General features: G+C 34.9%; 1 protein-coding gene across 3 annotated transcripts; it reads right to left on the bottom strand.

The window, feature by feature from the left end:
* Nucleotides 1-214: 214 nt before the first annotated feature.
* On the bottom strand, nt 215-18,896 carry LOC146538236 (fatty-acid amide hydrolase 2-B). Of its 3 annotated transcripts, none has more exons than XM_085186395.1 (9): nt 18,757-18,896; nt 5,611-5,793; nt 3,507-3,726; nt 2,916-3,133; nt 2,643-2,772; nt 2,018-2,157; nt 1,498-1,638; nt 972-1,241; nt 215-704 (listed from the first exon to the last, which is right to left on the bottom strand). In XM_085186395.1, exons 2-9 carry the CDS (start codon nt 5,785-5,787, stop codon nt 402-404), a joined length of 1,599 nt encoding a protein of 532 aa, XP_085042521.1. In that variant the 5' UTR covers nt 5,788-5,793; nt 18,757-18,896; the 3' UTR covers nt 215-401. The 3 variants fall into 3 exon arrangements, with proteins under 3 accessions (XP_085042521.1, XP_085042523.1, XP_085042520.1); XM_085186397.1 differs by lacking the exon at nt 18,757-18,896 and adding an exon at nt 11,894-11,991; XM_085186394.1 differs by lacking the exon at nt 18,757-18,896 and adding an exon at nt 7,420-7,687.
* Between the last annotated feature and the right edge of the window lie 2,995 nt (nt 18,897-21,891).

The raw sequence follows: 21,891 nt of genomic DNA, 5'->3' as shown, positions 1-21,891 counted from the left end.
GACGCCTTACGACGTGCAAAATGACTGGTGAAAGTGTCGGTAGTCGTTGTAAGCATGAAAGCGGTGATAACATATCAGTGGTTCACCCGTAATCGATCGAAATTTAAATTTTTACTTCATATTACCATATAATAGAGGATTATCTACGAAAAAGCTTAATATTCACATAAAAATTGTAATATCTATATTAGAACAGGTATGTCAATAAAATATGTATTTTACAATGGTTTATTGGTTATATCAAAAATATATTTCGTTTACATTGTTTTTGGTTAGACCATAAGTAAAAATCACAGTAATTTATCTTTTTAAATTTTCAATATAAAAATATCATACAATTTTTTTACAAAAATATACTTATATTAATTAGTCTTATAATAATACCAACATGTTTCCATGAACTAGGCTGTTTTAACACTGTTTAACAATTCCTTATTAGGTGGCGTCCATCCTCCGAACGCTTTTTCAAATTCCTTGGCGACGGCTAAGCTTAAGTGGTCATTGCCTTTGTTAGATACTATCTGTATACCCACAGGTAGACCTTTATCAGTTAGTCCTAAAGGACATGCTGTAGCTGGTAAACCCAAAGCGTTAAATATAGTTAAGTATCCAAAATTTAAAAACCTATAAAATATTCTGTAATGCAAATGTGCTGGGTACGGGAATGTTGGAAACAATAATACTGCATCATCTGATAACGACTCCTGTGAAACGAAAAAAAATGTTTTTATCAATGGATATTATAAAATAGTGAACGTACGTACTGAGGTATCTATATATTTTTTAAGAGAAGCTTAATTTAAATAAGATCAACACATATCGGATAATTTTGATTTAAAAAAACACTGTAAAGATGGATTACAAATTAAAAATCAATACCAGTTCTTAAAGTATGAAAGTTTAAAATGATTTCCCACTGACTGGGCTGTGCAAAGTGCAAAATTAGAACCTTATATAGTAAATAAACTCACACTAATATCAGTCTTTATTCCCTCAAATACAGTAAGTAATTTGTTATAATAATTCTTTGGTAAAGCATCGAAAAACTTCTTCGCAGGTCCATAAGCAACTGCAGTGAATGAATGGTGTGATAATCCCATCATTTTTTTAACGACTTCCGGCCAAACTGAAATCCACCGTTCCCGGTTTTTGGGGTCCGTGTAAATGTTCCGTACGTGTTCGATGTTAAAGAGTACTCGAACACTTATTTCCCACATGTGCTCTATATTCGCTATTTTTAGCTGAAATATGTATATTAGTCGTTTGTTAATAAGAACTTTAGAAACTATGGAAGATATTTAATTAAACCATCTCAATATATTGAATACAATTTAAATAGATTAAAATGTTTATTAAAAAAAGTTTCTAATTTGTTTATTTTAATTTTGTATTTTAATTTCCACGAGTGGAAATAGAACCCACAACCTGGCGAGTCGCATGCTTGTGCCCATGCGCTACGCAAAAATACTAAAACAAATCAATGAAAAAAATACTTACTTCTCGCACTTCTACGTTATATGTTGATTTAATATAATGTTTAGCTTTTTCCAAAGCTTTTTTTACATCTGGCCCAATTTTATCGGTAACATTGCTGCCATCACCGTCCATATAATAAAATTTCAGACGAGTTAGATCCACCTTAATGATATTATAAAAAAAATATAATAATTAAATAATTTAATTAAATATTTCTATTAAAAAACAAATAAAAATATCCCTTTAATACAGCAATAACTGTATATAGGGCTCAAGATAGTTACAATGCTATTTTTTATCTCAGGGAGCCTGGAAACCTATAAGTGTTAAGGCACTCTGTAGTCTGTTACAATTATGATTCTCGTTTCCCATTTTCCGGAATTGTTTTTGGAATTGTTATAAGAGCGAAGAAATGAAAATATTTGGTATTTAATTTTCTCAAGTGGGAATCGAACCCAAAGCTTGTTGAGTTCATAGTTTCACGCTTGTGCTCCTGCACTACAACTGGCTTATAATGTTAATAGTTATGTGTAAATCTTACCGGTTTACCAAGAGGCACATCAGGTCCAGACGGTTGTCTCAATACATTTAAGAGCAACGGCAAATCTTCAGCATATCTTGTAATAGGACCAAGTGCAAAAAACTCTTCAAATTCAGGATCCAAGCAATCCGGTACATGTCCTGAAATTAAATATTACAGTTATTTCTTAAACGGTTTAAGATTTCTATTTTTTATCTTTTTAATACTTTAATATTACCCAAAATGTTATAATTATTTATATATATTTAAAAAAACTGCAAAAACTTAATGCCTAGTACATAAAAAAATATCCTCACATAATTATCTTATTCATATTTTTACTTTATAATTACCCGCATCCACAAGGAAAACAATTATTTGTTTTTTGAAATACCCAATTTACCCAATTTACAAACAGGGGTATCTTAGTGGGAACAGAGTGTTAACACTATGTTCTTAGGTTCCCTCTGCTTGTGCGGGATACAGTGAGAAGGTAAAAATTGAGCAAATACGTAGGAGCAGGTACCCTATAGAGGGCGTTTTGAACTTAATTCGTTACATTCGTATTAATTGTAATTGATTTTTTAGCATTGCTAGCTTCATCTACTTTGGTAATAATCATATTAATATATAAACATATAGGCACCTTCAATAGACAGCAATTTAGGCGAAGGTTTGTGTCCAAATATTCCATTAAACATGGGTGGTAGACGCAACGATCCAGCGATATCCGAACCCAAGCCTATTATAGATGCTGCTGAAGCTATTAATGCAGACTAAAATGTACAATATATATTAGTGATTTTAAAACTAAATTACGTGAACATAGCAATTTAAAATTTTACACATTTTCAGAATTAACAATTTGAAGTTCTATATACTTCTTTTGCAATATTAAACAGAAACAAATAAATCTTACCTCTCCTCCTGAAGAACCACCGGTGGTTCGCTTCTGATCGTAAGGGTTCATTGTTAACCCACTAACATTGTTATATGTTTCCCAATTCATGCACAATTGCGGTGTATTAGTCACTGCTATAGGAATTGCTCCAGCTGCTCTCGCCCTACGAACGATATCAGCGTCCTTCTTAGCCGGGTTTCTGTATGGGAAAACGGTGCCGCTGTCGTTGCTCATACCTGAAAGATTTTACAATTTATAAAATTAAATATAGTAAGTAATTAAAATATATATTTAAAATAATAAAATATTGCATCCAAATTGTTATTGATATTATATATAATATCACAGAGGCACAGATGTGCCAGTGGGTTTCTGTTCCTACTCGGGGGAATTCTCTACCTACCGTTTGTATATTTAGTAGAGCCATAGATTTCTAGATTCTCTCTGTACTGATTTGTAAAGATATATCATAGCATTTATTAAAAGCATTCGTGAACTTTGACTTCAAAAGATTATTCTGTTTTCCTGTTTCTATCTCCGTCATCACTCACCTTCCCTATTAAAACCTTATATCCTTATATATGTTATTAGTAATAATGAGTCCATTACCTTCAACTGCAATACTCTCCTTTACGGTCATCGGGATGCCAAGTAAGGGATATTCCTTAGCCAAGTCCTCAGGAGATCTCTCATTGGATGCTATCATTTTGTCTATACATTTCGCTTCCTTTATCGCCAAATCGTATCTAGGTTCAACAATGGCGTTTAAATACGGATTGACCTCTTTACATCTATCAATATAAGATTTAACTACTTCCTCTGATGTTATCTGAAAAAAAGGATGTTAAGCAGCTATTATAATTTAACTTAACACAATTTCTTTATTTTGTAGAGTAGGGAGGGAGCTTTCTCCCTAGTTTATTTATTTTATTTATTTATTTTACAGAAAACAACAGCATATTTATAACTACTTATAAAAAAAACTTATACAACAAATAAAGTTATCCCGTAAATTATCCTATGAAAATAGAAGTTCATTTGGTTGACCAGATCGAATAATTAATTTTATCTCGAGTGGTTTTCGAACCCACACACACCCGTCAAGTATAGTAGTAATGGTAATTTTAACGCCGATTATCGATTAGTGAATCTTAACTACATACTAATTAATATTCGTACTGTATTATGCATGTGACATATTATAACCCTGAATTCATTATCTTATTTGTTGCGTATTTTGACAACTTTGTAAGGTGTTTTAAAGATAAAATAATATTTTACATTACATAAATATAAAAAGCTGTTAAAAAAAATAATAGCTTGTCATATTTATGTATTGTAATGTCATTTTACTGCTCGTTTTTTCTTTCCTTTTTTTAAATAATATTACAGTAAATAAAAAGTAACATAAATATTTTAATAAACTTAATTCAATTTTAACTAAATAATTATAATATATTACAGTTGCACTTTTCATATTTATTATTTAAATATTTTATTTATTTTTAATCTTATACGTTTTAATTGTAAATCATTGATAGATAGTTATTATGCAATAGTTATTTATTTAATACATCGCCAATTAACCAACCTTGGTTATTATTACGAGTAAATATAGTTTTCCATTACACTCGTAAATGACTTAAGAAATCAGTGGATAATTTTTCTTAGTAAAGTCTTTCTTTCAGCTTCACGCTGAAAGAAAGACTTTACTGCTGCTGCTGAAAAAATAAAATTAAAGCTGAAAAAATTCTGTATCCGCTTATAGTAGGATATTCTTCCAGAATATTCTTTATTACTTTCTACTTTCACAGTCAATGTTAGCAATAATTTATTAGTAGGCATGGCTAGGATCAAGATATTGTTGACAGTTATTCGGCCTTCTTGGTCAATCGACACTCGAATATTTTCATTGCATGGGCGCGGTTCAAAATCTGCTACGTTTTTTTTACAGAATATTATTTTTAATGGTTAATTTGTGAATTGTGACTCGTGGTTTGAACTTATTGAAAAATGTATATTTTATTTAACTTTTCTAAAGTCGGTAATGCATTTTATTCCCTGGATATCTAGAATCCAACATTAAATTAGCTGACAAAGCGGAAGTCGTGTGTCTTATGCAATTAAAATTTACTAAGTAGTTTAGTTACATAAATTGTTCAATAAGGCAGTTCCAGGTGGATAAACGTTACATCAGCTATTATCAAACTTTATTTAATAGTTAAGTGCACACGGAAGATCACGCGTCAATGACTAACGGTACAGTGTTCAAAAAAATATAGCATTACACAACTTTTTCAGCACTATTAAGATATGGTTATTAATCACTTAACATGTTTATATAACACTAGCGGGCCCGTGCGGCTACGCCCGCTTGAATTATACAAATGTTTATTTAACTGTATTTAAGAAAAACCGACCTAACTAAGTACTTTAAATTGATATAACTTTTTTTTATTTCTGAACCGATTGTAATAAAATAAATATTTTCGGGAGCTTGCCAAAATCAAATAGTGAAAACCGCATCTAAATCGGTTCAGCCGATTCCGAGATTATCGGAAACAAACGCACAGACAAACAGACGAATACTTTAAACATCATTGTTTCGGGTTCTATTACTTTATTAAAGGTTCCCAATAACATTTCTTTAAATATCATCCAAGTACAGTAATTATAATAATATAATTAGAGAGATTGAGAATAAGAGTTTTACCTGTTTGTTTCTGATCATCATAGCCAGTGTTGTCGCGGACTTGAATAATATAGGGTTGGTCGGAGGCGGACATTTTCTATTTCTTTTGATATTTATTAAATATGTCAATGGGCGAACTACAATCTGCAGTAGTGACACCAGGAACCGCAGGAACCATCTCATGAAGCCGTTTAACATGACTGCCTGGAAATAAGATACGAATTATATTAGAAATTTTATTATTAAAATATTTATAGGGAAAGTAATTAAGTATTTTAGAAAACTTATTAAAGCTTATTAGGCATAGATTTTTTAATTTATCGACTTTTTTGTTTTCGTATAAGTTCAATATTCGTAAACTATTTGTTTGTCCGTCGATTTCGCTGTCGATTTCGAAAATTTAAGAGTTTTATATTTGAAAGAATATATTTTTTTCATTAGTTTTTCCATTATCACCAAGTTAAGATTTGATTAAGGAATTCTATGGAAATCGAGGGAAAATCTCAAATTTTAAACATGTGTATAGTAAAATATTTTTTAGTGTTTACCCATATTAACTTGTATATTATGTAATGCTTAAAAATTGAATTAATATATAATTAATTCTTGTCAGCCAAGAGAAGTCAATAACATTAAGAGATGACTACTAAATACACCGAACAAAAAATACCAAATAATTACCAAAGTAATTACATACATACAGGTATAACATGATTCAATTAAATTATATATATATTTCCTTTAATACTGTGCAATTACCAACATATTATTGTGGGAATTTAGGGAATGCTAATTAGTTTGTCATAACATATACAGGTATTGCAGTATCTAAGGAAAATTATGTAGGTGTATGCCTAGAATGTTAAATGCTGTTGCTAATTGTAGAATCTGTAGATTATTATTATGATTTCTTTGCAAAAATATATAAAAAAAACTAATAAAACAAATGAGAAAATCCTATCATTAAATATGTAAACTTGGTTAATTATTTGCTACAGTAATTATGCAGTAAAATTTATGCTTAAGAATTATTGAGTAGGTACCTAATTATGTTTATATTTTGAACATTTATAATCTACTTTAAGCTATAATATATTATGAGATTACTATAGACAGAAGCATAAGAAGGGGATAAACAGTGCAAAATTAAAGATTTAACATTTTAATTTGTTCATCAATATAAAGATGTGTATATTTACGTCACGCCTTAGGATTATAAAAATGATACATTTGTTGTTTACATATATTTATTTTTATTTTACTTAATAAATAGAAAGAAAATGTTATCATATAGATAAATATAATTTATTTTTATTTCCACAGGCAGTATGTCTTCTAAATTGAAGAAGAGAAGGCGTTCTAAATTTTTGTGCATAAACAGTGCACTCGGGAAAAAAAATAAGAAAATCTTGAAATAAAATCTTTGCAGTCACGGCCATATCTCATCGATCGTATTGTCAGCCAATTGATTGTTTACCTTGCGAGTGTCACTACACTAAATACATGACAGTCGTGAAAATTGGCGACAACAACAACCAGACGCTATTTTATTTAATTAAAAATACATCAACGAACTACATGTAACTTAAATGGGGTATCGTTGAAAATAGGTTTTCAAAAAATGTAATGGTAATTTCATACAATAATTAAAAGTTGCTTAAATAAAAATAATATTATTGTTAATTATATATTATACTTTAGAAGGAAGTATAAAATAAAAACAATACGAAATATACTAACCTAACTTAACTAACATATACCTAACACAGAATATTTGGCCCACATATATTTGATTAGATTTGCATAGATGTATATAAATTACTTAAATACCTTTGTAGTAGATCTCCTAAGCATTGTCAAAGCAAACTTAGAAATATTCTGTTGGATCGCATCCACTAATTTCGACAAGCGCTCCGGGTACCACACGTTAGTATTATTCATTAACACTTCCGCCAAAACGAATGTATTATAAACAATTGCACTTATAATAATTAATACGATGCGAGTAACTACATTTAAACTGCCATTAAAACAAGAAAACCAGAAAATTATAATAGAATTCTTCATTGTTTTAAAGTAAGTTTACTATTTATGCGAGTAAAGATAAAATACTACTACCCACACGCTTATTAGATGTTAATGTGACTAAACAACTGTTCATAATTAATCGAATGTAGATAAAAGGTCAACGTACAACTCATTGATAAGATATCATAATATGGTAATTACATTATAATATTAGTTTTTTTAGCTTCACTCTATATCCCGGGAACCTTGGAACCTAATGTTAAGACACTCCGCTTCCATTTAGACTCTTTTGTTCCCCATTTTATGTTTTTTAAATTTTTTGTAGTGTTAATGTAATAAAGTGTTATTACAAAACAATTCGAAAGTGATTGATTTATTACTATAAGTAAGTAGTTACAATGAGTGAATCTATAAAAAATAAAAAACGTATAAAAAATGTATTATAGAACGTTCGACTTTATGTTTTTTTAAACATATAAATCAATTCAATTGTTTTAGCTTATTAATTCTATCTATCTATTAAGAAGTTAAAATATAAACAATATTAAAAAGAAGTTAAAACATAATTGTTACTTATAAACTATAAAATTTTTAGATAAAATGGATATTGTTTGATTTCTCATTTTCAACTTATTTCAAAAGAGCACAAGAAAGTTATAGTCACATTCCGCCTGACCTACCTGACAGTCTTTTAGTTTTTATAAAGTAAAACGATAAAAAAAAATAAAACGATTTTTAATCTGTAGAAATATGTCATTCTTAATATCTTGGAACAGGGTAAGTATTTTTAATAAAATAGGTAAAATAGGTACCTATAGACGAGTATACTATCATCCAGAGGGTGTCCAGACTAATACCTGTCCGATATTGGTTTGTGGGCATACGGGTACGCGACCCCGGATCCTCGAGCCGCCACTCTTATATCCTCATCCAGTCCGTAAGAATGGTGTTCCCCCCCCCTCTCCTCCTCCTTTCTCCAGCTCCCTCCTATACCTATCCTACCCCCCTCTATTTTCCTCGCCCCTCGGTTTTTCCCCACAAAGGGGGTTTTGGAGGTCAGACGGCAGTCGCTCCAGGAAAACCACAAACAGCCACAATATGGAACGGACCAACAACAGACTGGGTACGGCTAGGGCGTCGCCGCATAACGACGCGCAGGCACATCGCCCTACACCTGCGACAAGTGGGCAAGGGCTACCGTGTCAAGTACGGGCACGGTTAAAGACGCAAGTACCCAGACGAAAACTCCGCTTTGCAACGTGGAATATTGGCTCTCTAACCAGACGATGCAGGGAACTCGCAGATGTACTCATGAGACGTCGGGTCCAGTGTGCTTTCCTCCAGGAAACTCGCTGGAAGGGTAATAAGTCCCGTAACATCGGACAGGGTTACCGGCTTATATACACTGGGTCACCTTCTGGTAGAAACGGTGTAGCGGTAGTGCTTTCTGAAGAGCTTCAGAATGGGCTCTTTGAAGTTGACCGTCGCTCCGACCGCTTGATGCGAGTGAGGGTACTGATTGAGGGCGTTATCACAAACTTAATCAGTGCCTATGCTCCCCAGGCGGGATGTAGCGCGGCCGAAAAGGAGACATTCTGGGAGCAGTATGAAGGGGTGCTACTTGCTGTGCCGTCTACCGAAGTGGTCTTAGTTGGGGGGGATTTGAACGGGCACGTCGGTAAGGCTGTTGAGCCGTATGAACGTGTTCACGGGGGTTTTGGGCACGGTCTTCGCAATGCAGAGGGAGAAAACATTCTGAGAACCTGTATTGCGTCTGATCTGGCCGTCGTGAATACGTTCTTCCAAAAGAATTCTCAGCACCTTATCACGTATAAGAGCGGGTCCCACTTAACTCAAATTGACTACTTGTTGACCAGACGGTGTCATATGGGCAGGGTAACTAACTGTAAGGTCATTCCAGGCGAAAGCCTAACGGCCCAACATCGTCTTCTTGTCATGGACTTTAACGTCACTCCGAAGAAGAAAGTAGCCGAGAAACGTAGGCCTCGGATCAAGTGGTGGTTGCTGAATGGGCCGATGCAGACCGACTTCCTGGCAGAGGTGAAAAGTCACGATATTTCGACTAACACCGAGACTGCTCAGGATGTTTGGGATCGGGCTCAGTCGGCAATCATTGCGGCGGGCAGGCGAGTTCTTGGCCTTTCTAGGGGAGGACGTGTCATCGACAAGGAGACATGGTGGTGGAATGACGAGGTGCAGGAGGTGACTCGTGAAAAGAAGGCTGCCTTTAAGAAGTGGCAGGAATCCAACTCTCCTGAAGACAGACTGGAGTACACAGTAGCTAAACGTGCCTGTAAAAGAGCTGTAGCCAGAGCCCGCAGTGAAAGTTTGTCACCATTGTATGATAAACTTGAAACTGTGGAGGGGCAGAAGCTCATTTACAAACTGGCACGTTCCCGGGATAAAGTGACGCAAGATATCGCAAAATGTCTTTGCGTCAAAGATTCCCAGGGCACGCTGCTCTGTAGTCATGCCTCTGTGAAGGAGAGGTGGACAAGCTACTTCCAGGAGTTGCTGAATACTCAGCACCCATGCAGTCTTCATCACGACCCACCGCCTAACCTCGGACTTATTGCCCCAATAACCCTTGACGAAACACGTAATTGCCTTCGACGCATGAAGAACGGAAAAGCGGTGGGACCTGACGACATTCCGATCGAAGCGTGGAAATCGTTGGGCTCTCTTGGTGTGCTCATGCTTACTGACCTTTTTAACCATATCTTGAACACTGGTAAGATGCCGCATCAGTGGCGGCTTAGCTTCATTACCCCTATTTACAAAGGAAGGGGCAGTGTTCAAGATTGTGGTAGTTATAGGGGCATTAAGCTTATGAGTCATACCATGAAGCTCTTCGAGCGCATGATCGACCTCAGGCTCCGCCGAGAGTGTACTATCTCTGAGTCTCAATATGGATTTCAGCCAGGATCGGGCACCATGGACGCCATTTTCGCCCTCAGAACTTTGATGGAGGCATACAGGGAAAAAAGGAGAGCTCTGCATGTGGCCTTTTTAGATCTGCAGAAGGCCTTTGACTGTGTGCCTCGTCAGTGTATCTGGTGGGCATTGCGATCCAAAGGGATCCCTGAGGCCTATATTGAGATTATCAGAGACATGTACCACGATTCCGCTTCTATGGTTAGGACTGCTGTTGGCGACACTAGACTCTTCCCGATTACAGTGGGGGTTCACCAGGGCTCGGCTCTTAGTCCGTTCTTATTCAATGTAGTGCTCGATATTGTCTCGGCTCACATCCAGGACCAGCCTCCATGGCTGATGATGTATGCCGACGACATAGCACTCATTGCCGAGAACCGACTGACGCTGCAGCGTAAAGTGAACCTCTGGAAGGGTACGCTTGAGAACGGCGGTCTTAAACTAAATGTGTCGAAGACAGAGTACATGGCCTGCGGGAGCCGGGACTCGAGCACGATCCTTATAGGTCCTGAGCCAGCCGTTAAGTCGGAGAAGTTCAGGTACCTTGGATCCGTTATGCACGAGTCTGGAGGCATCGATCACGATGTCCAAGGGCGGATAAGCGCTGCCTGGGCCAAATGGCGGGAGGTCACTGGTGTGGTCTGCGACCGCAGAATACCGCCCAAACTCAAGGGGCTGATATACAAGAGCATCATCCGACCGGTTCTTTTATACGGCAGCGAATGTTGGCCGGCACTATCTCGGCACACTCAGGAGCTTCACGTCACGGAAATGAAGATGCTGAGGTGGATGTGCGGCGTAACGCGGTCTGACCGCATACGCAACACATTCATTCGAGGTAGTCTTGGGGTCCGTGACGTAGCGGATAAGCTCCAAGAGCGTCGTCTGAGATGGTTTGGCCACGTTACGCGCCGGCCTAAGAACTATGTCGGATGCAAGTGCCTTGCTATATCAGTTCCTGGAGTGAGACCTCCTGGACGCCCAAGGAAGCGCTGGCTGGATGTCGTGATGCAGGACATGAGAGCCAATGGTCTAACCACCGAGGACGCAAAAGACCGTGCAAAGTGGAGTAGGTTGAGTAGGAGGGCAGACCCTGGCAATAGCCGGGATTAATGCCAGGAAGAAGAAGAGACGAGTATACTATTTTCTCAGAATCCTCGATCAGTAGATGAATTTAATGTTAACAGTTACTTAATTATATCGTCCTTTATTTATATACGAATACGTTATTTATATTTTGCATAAACATTTGAGGCGTAAACGCGTCGGTTATAGATTCGATTTCCACTTGAAGAAATTTAAGGTTAGTTGAGGTAATTACCTCGCTTCAGTAATGAGATAAAGCGCGACCCCTAGTATCGCCGCTGAACCATCAACGTGAAATGTCTCGAAAATTGAGCGGGAACTCGGGAAGTGAGAATAGCAATGTCTTAACACTAGGTTCCTTCTGCCTACTCTGCTAAATGCAGCACAAAGTAATTTATTTTATAAATATTATTGTAATTTAATATTTAATATTTTTTTTTGGACACAATAATAACAATGAAATTATAAGGCTCATTTTTGTTTTTGTGAAATTGAAGACGTGCCGATAAAATAAAAAGATTTAGGAAACGCATTAGATTATTATCACAAATGAATTGGAATATAATTTTAAGATATTTTCTTATCGTCACGTTTACATTTAAAATAGGTATACACCTACATTCTGTACTGAAAATGCAGACATAACCATAAAGAAATGTAGAATAGTTATAAATTGTAAGGAAGTATTAAACACTAGTAACCTGCGGCTTCAGTCCCGTGGTGAAACGGAAACATAAAAAATCCAAAATATTACCTCAACTCAACCTCATCATCATCATCATCATCATCATCGACAACCATCGACTGTCCACTGCTGGACATAGGCCTTCCCCAATTCGCGCCACCACACTCGATCCTTAGCTCTTCGGACCCACCCAACCTACTTAGTTTAAATTTATTTTGAGTTTTGAACTAAATACTGCTTCACGGTTGTAAACGCTAATATGATATTATCACGACAACGTTTCTAAATCTCAGAGTAGATATCTGACAAGGTTGTCTTAGTACTTACTCAGGCTAAGGTTTATTTCGTAGTTTAAAATGTGGAAATCGGGTAAGCCACATTGGTTGGTCAAATAGTGTTGCGCCATTGCTTGCGTTTATATTACACGTGTGCATTGGTAGTTAGTTGGTAAATTTTCTCGTTTCCCGTCACTATTTATAAATAGGATTTCAATTATTTGCGCAAAAGTATTAGTTACAGCGTAGTGATGTATCAATATCGGTTTCTACAATAATCTGTATTTTCAAATATGTCCATCTATGAGAGTAGACACGTCTATTAATAGAAATATAATGGTTAAATTTTTAATAAATCGTTAAATAAAATATAAAAATATAAAAAATCAGCTTCACGCAGCAGGGTAGGTAGAGGGAACTTAGTGTTAAGATACCCCGTTTCCTATTTTCCGCCGAATTCTGAAGGCATTGCGTGATGAGTGGCGGAACTCATGCAACAGCTTTACCTCGATGCCAGAGCGAAGAAATAAAAATATAAATTTGAATAAAAATATTTTATTTCTTCGGGTGGGAATGGAACCCAAAACCAGTCGCGTTTACAGTAACATTTGTGTCCCTGTATCACGACTGGGCTCATAAATAGATAGTATCTTATTTACTTTTATTGACTACAACGTATTAAGAAACTGATATTTAAAAAACATTAAATATTGTTAGAAATCGAAGGCGGTTAGCATTTAAAAAAAAACATGGTAAAAATACATACCGTCTTCATGTTTCTAACGTATTCGGAAAGACATTCCACGTAATTATAAAAAGTGATATACATGTATCACCCAATAACAATACTACATACGAACATCCTTCCGATAGGGCTATCGCCTACAAGCAATTAACTTTTCCCAATTGACACAATTCCACTGATTTTATAGTCTTTTTCACATACATCTACCCTCTTTTACACGAGTACGCTAACAATATAATATTTTACTGATTTTTCTGTGTTTCACGATATATACCTATGTATGTATGAATAAGTATAAAATACATATATCTCATTTAATGGCATTATGTTTACGACCGTCTCTCAACACAGGTAATGACAGCTTTGCTCCTTGACCACACTAACTGCACGAAGGTAGGTACTACTAACCTTAGCCGTTATAAAAACAAGAAATATATTAAACAATCTTAATAATACTTATTTTTTTCAATACTGAAAATGTAAATATATTTTAAATCAGATGCCTTATATTGTTTACGGAGCCATTCAAGCCAATAAATAAAATAAATATAAAAAACTGAATTATAAAAAAGAGTAGGTTTCTAAATATAGAATATAGAGCAACAGGTTTTATGTTTATATTTATTAAATTAAAAAAAAAATCAGCTTCACTCTGCATACCACACACAGCAGGGTAGGCAGAGGGAACCTAGTGTTAGGACACTCCGTTCCCCACTTTCCGCCGCTCTTTGCCTCGACACCAGAGCGAAGAAATGATAATATAAATGTAAATAAATATTTAATTTCTTCGAGTCGGGATCGAACCAACAACCGTTCCGTTACAGTCACACCCTTGTGCCTGCACGATTGTTTTTATTTATTTTTTAATATTTTTTTATTATATTAAAAGTAGATTCAATTATTAATAATAATCAGTAAAACCAATTGAATTGTGATTGTATCGACGAACAGGATGGATGTAGACCAGGCGAAGCGCAACCGTTACGCACGTTGCATGCCTTACTTACGATAACCGCTAGCTATCCTCTTTAAGGCCTACCTTACCTATACAATATGAATACTCTCGTTTTGCGTAGGATAAATATAATATTTATTTTCCTTTTTTTGTTTGGAGCTTCAAGCTGTATCCTGTATATAGCAGGGTAGGTCAGGGAACCTGGAAACCTTGTCTTGAGTAGTCCTGTTATACACTTTTCGTCGAATTCTGGAAGCATTGCCTGTTCAGAGACAGAACTCGACGTCACTCTATCTCTATGTTTTATTTCATCGAATGGGAATCGAACTTATAACCTGTTGCGTTTATAGTCCCATACTTGTGCCACGACTGGGCTCAACATAAATACAATATATATTTAAATAAGAAAAATCAAAGCACTACTCGGGAGTAGGTAGGTAAATAAGTAGGTAGATAAAGTTAGTGACACTGCGACTATGGTAAGAAAGGAGAGTTTTTAGAGTTTTAGAAAGGAGAGTTAATCTATATATATAAAATCGAAAGGTCACTCACTCATCACGAAATCTCAGAAACTACAAGTGCTAGGAATCTCAAATTTTGCGTAGGAGTTACTTATAGGACGTAGGTGCTCGCTAAGACGGGAATTTGCAATATTCGATTTCTAAGGGGTTATTTTTGGGGTCGAAAGTTTGTATGAAACATACTCCGTTACTATAAATGCTAGGAGTATCAAATTTTGCATAGACGTCACTAGGACGTAGTCATGGAGACAGAAATTAATAATAACATAGTTCACGCGGGTGAAACCGCGAGCAGGCCGCTAGTATATTATATATGCCACTAATATATCATATTAATTATATGTAAAAAAGAGAAATCAACTACATGCTTTTTGGCAAGGTGGAGGAAATGTACTCGTAGTGTTAAAACATTATCTATCCATCTTTCAAGACATTCCGTGACATTACGATTGAGTGGCGGAACTCAACGCCGTCCTAATAAAGTATTGAGTTACAAGTTTATCTCCTAAGCTTTTCACTTTAAATTTAAAAAATATTTACTCATTGAGTTATTTCGTAATAAAATGAAAGTGCCTTTTTGCGATTTATCGTATCTACTGTTGTGCTGCTATTGATAGTTTGTGCACGTTCATTAAACTCAAACGGAACTTACCATTACCCACATGTAATATATGTGTAACATATACATAATTATATATTATATACATATAGGGCCATGATTTTTCTTTAGAATTTACATATTTTTCACGCAGCTTCACGCTCTATCCCGCACATGGAACAGTAGGCCTAGGGAAAATGCGAGCATACTGTATAGCGGTGGTGAATTTCCACGCCGCGATTTGCTTCATTACAAGAGCGAGAAAATGGTACTATTAAATATTTAATTCCCCAAGTAGGAATAGAACTAACAACCGTCGTGTTTACAGACGCACGCTTGTATGCCTACGCCTTATGTTTTAAATGTAGACTTTACATAAACAAAAATAAAATTGTAAATTGACATTTCCATTCCTTTTTTTATTTATCGATACTTTAATATTTTGTTTTTTTTTTCTGGCAAGTTTAGTTATAAAGTATTTTTTTTACGTACCTACCGGACGTGGACGCTATTTATAATATAATTATACGCGATATACGGGTTAAAAATAAATATTTGATAAACGTTTAAAAATAAATTTCATAAGGAGGGAAGTTGATACACTCTGTATTTTACTTTTCCTCTTGATAGTGGGTGCTAGATAGATAAATTTAAAATTTGTTTATGTTATTAGCATCTCTTTTTATTTTTAAGTGTGGAAAAACACTTTCAATTGATTTTTATCAGACCGTATATAGATACCTACTATAATTATGTATGTAAAGTGCAACTTAACGTAAGAAAATGGGTTAATTTAATTTAATTGCCTATTGATTTTACTGCGAATATAATTTACCTTAGCATTTCTTTTATATGCTAATATATTTTTTGATGGTTTTCAAGTAAGTAAAAACTTATAATGTATTGTTTTATGTTGGAAATACTTAAGCTTAAATTAAATAAAATTTAAGGTAATTATTAATTATTACAAGCTATTTATTAATTTCTAATTAATTTGTCATAGATTAGTAGTACCATATATTCCTTTCAGAAGTTCTTCTTAATGGTTCAGAGGGCATTTTAAGCATTCTATTCCTGATGTCAACTATGGTTTCGTATAGTCCCACTAGATGGACCATAGAGACCAACTTGCAATAGCTCTTATATATTCTCAGTACGTTCTAGCCAACTAAAGAATTTAAAATTTTAAGCTTTATATGAAAAAGATTAAGATTTAAAAAGTAACCTAGAAAAACAATGAAAGCTGGAACAAAATCTTTTTACTGATATAAAAATAAAATAGAGACATTGGATAAGGATCTTAGAAAAATCTCATAATTTGTGCAATTAACGTCTCTTTATAATCATGTTTATACAGGGTGAGTCATATTGAACTTTCCGATTTCAATAAGGTGTGTATTAAAAACAAAGCGACATGCAGTAAAAATTATTTTATTGTTTGAAAGCACATAACATGCAGTTTTAATTTAGTTGGTTTTAAAAATGATATCCTGTAAATGTCTACCTCCATTGACCACACACTGCTGAAGCCTTTCCCGGAAGTTGTCCATTACTCGTCGAGTCATATTCAGCGGAATAGCATTGATTTCTTCCGTGATTGCAGCCTTCAGTTCATCGATGGTTCGGGGACGATGCGTGTACACCTTTTCCTTCAGGTAACCCCAGAGAAAGAAATCGCAGGGGGTTAAATCAGGTGATCTCGGCGGCCACCCAACGTCACCTCGCAAAGAAATGAGATGACCGGGAAAAATTTGTCGCAGGATTTCCATTGAACGCCTGGATGTATGGGCTGTAGCACCATCTTGTTGGAACCAGATGTTATCGTTGTCATGATTCTGCGTTAATTCCTCCAATTTCGGTTTCAGAAAAGTTTCAAGCATGTCGCAATACCGAGCAGAGGTAACTGTGACGACTTGACCATCTTCTTCAAAAAAATAGGGACCCCACACACCAAACTCTGCAATAGCGCACCACACTGTCACTCGAGGGCTGTGAAGTGGTCGTTCGTGTAGGTTTCGTGGGTTATTCTCAGCCCAGTATCGAAAATTCTGTTTGTTGACAGTTCCGGCGAGGTGAAAATGTGCCTCATCACTGAAGATCAAAACAGCAGTGCGGGGGATCTGCTGAATGTCGCGGCATAAATTTGTTCGTGTGTCTAAGTCTCTAACTGTTAATTCTTGCACTACCTGAATCTTGTATGGGTGAAATTTAAGGTCTCTATGCAGTATTCTGCGGACACTACTGAAAGATAATCCTAGTGAAGCGGCATGTTTCCGAACAGAACGCCGAGGGGATTGTTGAATTGAAGCCCGCACTCTATCCACGTTTTCCGCTGACGTTGACGTCCTAATTCGGCCTTGTGGTCTTGTTTTTAATGCTGATGATGTTGCTCTAAAATTTGATACCCAATTTCTGATTGTTGGTCCAGTGGGAATGGGATCACGTCGACCAATAGCAAAATGTAAACGGAACGCACGCTGTGTTGTGATCACGGAGCCGCCATTTTTAATAAACTCTTCAACTACGAACGCACGATGTTGTCCCGACCAAGCCATTGTTCACACTAAAACTGCATGTCATGGCGCGTCTAATGACACCATCCCCACCCTTCTACTCCTTCCCTTCTTCGTGCAACGTCCTTCCAAAACCGGAAAGTTCAATATGACTCACCCTGTATCAGTAATTGTCGCTATAAACGAGTTTCTTAGAACTGATTTTTAATTGTTAAAACATATTCTGTTTACATACTATTTCTTACTTTCTTAACTTTCAAAATCATTGTGATATAAATCTCTGTAGGATTTTTGCTTAACATTCCTTCGTCTGTTGAACTGTGTCGAGGAAAGTAACAGCTTTCTATTTCTTTTAACCTGACTGGCTCACATTAGACCAGTACTCGCAAGTTTAACAACTTTCATTGTCAATGTTTTATTATTATTGTTTACCTACAGTATTTTATTTATTTATGAGTCAAGCGCATATTGAGTTCCGGCGTTGAGTTACGCCACTCAACATTCTGCAGAAAAATTCTGCAAAAAGTGGGGAACTTAGGGGTAGAATGTTTTAACATAATATAACGTGAAGTTGACAAAAAACGTGTTTTATATATTTTTAAATCGTAAAGATTTGTAAATTTCGAAAATGAGATAAGATAAGAACGTAAATTTTTTTATGACTGAAAAAACAATAATGTTTGTAAACACAACTGTAGGTACATTAGAAATGAGAAATATAGTCATTGGCTCTAATATTAGCAATTTAATTAAATTACAACTACATCAAAAAATAATAATTCACTATATTATTTATTTTTACTTACGGTTCAAAATAAACTGGAGACAACGATATGCTGGAATTCACGATATATATTAGAAGTGCACATACGACTACGAATGGGATGCAGGTGGCGTGCGCACCACGCCGGCGCGCGTTACTGACTTACCAGTTCCCGCTGACTTCCACCGTAGCGACGCTGACAGCCCATAGGCTTACCCAATTCCATTATCACTGTAAAGGTTGTTTAGCACTGATGCTTGTTAGCTTGTAATGTGCTATGTAAATGTGTAGGTATTTTGGGAGAAGGCTTTAGAGCGTGTTGATGTGTATGGTTCATTGAATTTCTGATTATGGTAATGTTTGTGTATTTGGTGTGAAATTTTAAAATGAATTATCTTGATTATAGTTCTACGGGTATACTTATTTTCTGGTTTAAAATATGTGACGTCAATGTGACAACTAAATATAAAAATCTTCAGCTTTCAGCTTTACAGCTTGAAAATATATCTCTATCCTGTCTAAGGTGTCAATAGAATAATTAGACTAGAAGAAACAATTATTTATTAATATTAATAAAAGATGCTTAAATAGCATGCCGTTATCTATAGCGCTGTTTTAATTAGACGATAAGGTTTACGACCGCGTGACACAATTGTTGTGTGATGAGTTGATTACTAATACCGAGACACTAATGAAAATATGTTGTTAAAAATTTTCTCTTTTTTGACAAGTTCTATTAAACATGAGAAACTTACAAAATAAACTGTCAATTTAAAAAAAAATATATATTTATTATTAAAAAATCATATTTTATTAAGTATTAAAAGCTCGGCAATGTGTTCCGCCATTTAACAAGCAATGCCTTGAACAATTCATCGAAAAGTGGGGAACGGAGTGACTTAACTGCAGTGTGCGGGATACAGCGTGACAGCTTCACGCATTTGATTTTATTTTGATTTATTAATATACCCACTCCGTTTTCGCCCAATTTTCGAGACATTGCGTATTGAGGGGCGAAACTTAAGTCAATATTGCGCTTTTCGTTGTTGTTGCATCACAGAAATCGAACTGGCAACTGTTGCGATTACATTTATATGCAATACCGATGCAAAACTGCTTAAAATAAAAAAAACTATATATTTTTAACACACAGTTTTTACTATGTTACTTTATTAAAGATCTTTTTATAAAAAAAACAATATTTATTAATTAACGTATAGACGCTGACAGAGGATGTAGGTGTGCATTTTAATGTCAATACAATTTGGCATTTATTTATTTGTATTAAAAATAAGACTTTATAAGATAATGATGCAACTGAACTATATTTATAACTCTTGGATTATTGTAATAGGTCAGTTATATATAGCCACATCATTTGCTAAGTTTATGTTTGTTGGTTATAGCTTTATATAACATGTTACGTATGAAAAAGACGAATCTAGCTAGATTCGAACCTAAGGCTTTTTGGTTTACAACCGGGATCGCTAAACCATGGGATCGCCCGTTCTTTCCAAATTTATAAGGCTTATTATTAAAGCTCTGTAGATTTTCATGAACCATGGCCGTTTGTATAAAAAACTAGCGGCCCGCTCGCGGTTTCACCCGCGTGAACTATGTTATTATTAATTTCTGTCTCCTTGACTACGTCCTAGTGACGTCTATGCAAAATTTGACACTCCTAGCATTTGTAGTAACGAAGTTTCATACAAACTTTCGACCCCAAAAACAACCCCTTAGAAGTCGAATATTGCAAATTCCCGTCTTAGCGAGCACCTACGTCCTATAAGTAACTCCTATGCAAAATTTGAAATTCCTAGCACATGTAGTTTCTGAGATTTCGTGATGAGTGAGTGACCTTTCGATTTTATATATATAGATAAACATTTAAAACTTTGAAGGGTTCTCCTTTAAAGTTGCCGATTTTGACATCCGTAGCTATTATAAAGATGTTAAAACTAATACAAATATCTTTAATTTTGAAATGATTTCAAAAAGGAGGAGCTCAATGCTTTTTGCACTAATTATGTACGGACCGCTGTCCGTCAGTTATAATTTTATTTTATATATCATATTCCTAACAGAATATAACTATTGCAGATTTATATTTGTAGTTAAATTAACATATAATTAATACATGGAACCGCTGTTACGACTGTCGTGGCTTAGTAAATAATAGACGTTAGTTTAGAGAAGACTCTGCGAAAAGACTTTACCATTATAAAACTGTCTCTTGAAAAGTTTTCTAACGATTTGATGAGGATAATTTTCAGTGTTAAAATTTTTGTATTAAAATATTTGTATATTGCATTAAATGTAAATTAAATATGACTTATTCCATCACCCCGTGCGAGACCAGGGCGAGTCCTTAGAACACACTACACTGGTTTTTACAAATAATTCAAAACTTTTGTGAAACCTAGAAGTGGCTAAGCAAAATTTAATCATCTGTCTGGATTTTTTGTACATATGATTAAATTATAAAGATATTTTCTGTTAGAGATAAACTCACGCTTAAAATTTAACCTTATTTTAGCTCGAAATTATATTGTACTATTTTTTATAAACCAGTTAAGAATTATTCAGTTAAATATCAGATAAGTCAAATATATAAAACATTAAAAACAAAAAGTAAATTAAAACATTCTGTCGTAATTCTTTGAGCTTTATAAAACACTAGCGGACGCGCGCAGCTTCGCTTGCGTAATTAGGGGTGAATTCTAATAAACCACGAAACATGTGTTCAATGAAATATTTTGAAGAGTCTTAATTTCAAATTTTATAAAAATCGGTGGCGATTTAAAGATTTTTCCATACAAACTTTCAACCCCTTATTTGCACCCTTAGGGGGTGAATTCTAGAAAATCATGAAACACATGTTCAATTAAATATTTTTAGGAGTCTAAATTTAAAATTTTATAATAATCGGTGGCGTTAAGATTTTTCCATACAAACTTTCAACCCCTTATTTGCACCCCTAGGGGAAGAATTCTAGAAAACCATGAAACATGTGTTCAATTAAATACTTTTAAGAGTCTGAATTTCAAATTTTATAAGAATCGGTGCCGATTTAATTTTTTTTCCATACAAACTTTGAACCCCTATTTCACCCCTTTAGGGTTAAAATTTTTCAAAATCCCTTCTTAGTGGATGTCCAGATTACGAAAGTAAACATCTG

The sequence above is a fragment of the Heliconius melpomene genome, chromosome 6 (assembly GCF_056956725.1).
Source record: "Heliconius melpomene rosina isolate 202511_hmr_F chromosome 6, ASM5695672v1, whole genome shotgun sequence".
Classification (NCBI taxonomy): domain Eukaryota; kingdom Metazoa; phylum Arthropoda; class Insecta; order Lepidoptera; family Nymphalidae; genus Heliconius; species Heliconius melpomene.
This window is presented reverse-complemented; position numbering and strand designations above follow the sequence as displayed.

What these genes read in the sequence shown, in the direction of transcription:
- LOC146538236 (XM_085186394.1), bottom strand. Translation starts at nt 7,656, where the DNA reads ATGAAGAATTCTATTATAATTTTCTGGTTTTCTTGTTTTAATGGCAGT. An exon ending in TGATGATCAGAAACAAACAG is followed by an intron (nt 3,727 to 5,610) that starts GTAAAACTCTTA and finishes CCTTTTTTTCAG; the next exon opens with ATAACATCAGAGGAAGTAGT. An exon ending in ATAACGTAGAAGTGCGAGAA is followed by an intron (nt 1,242 to 1,497) that starts GTAAGTATTTTT and finishes TACATATTTCAG; the next exon opens with CTAAAAATAGCGAATATAGA.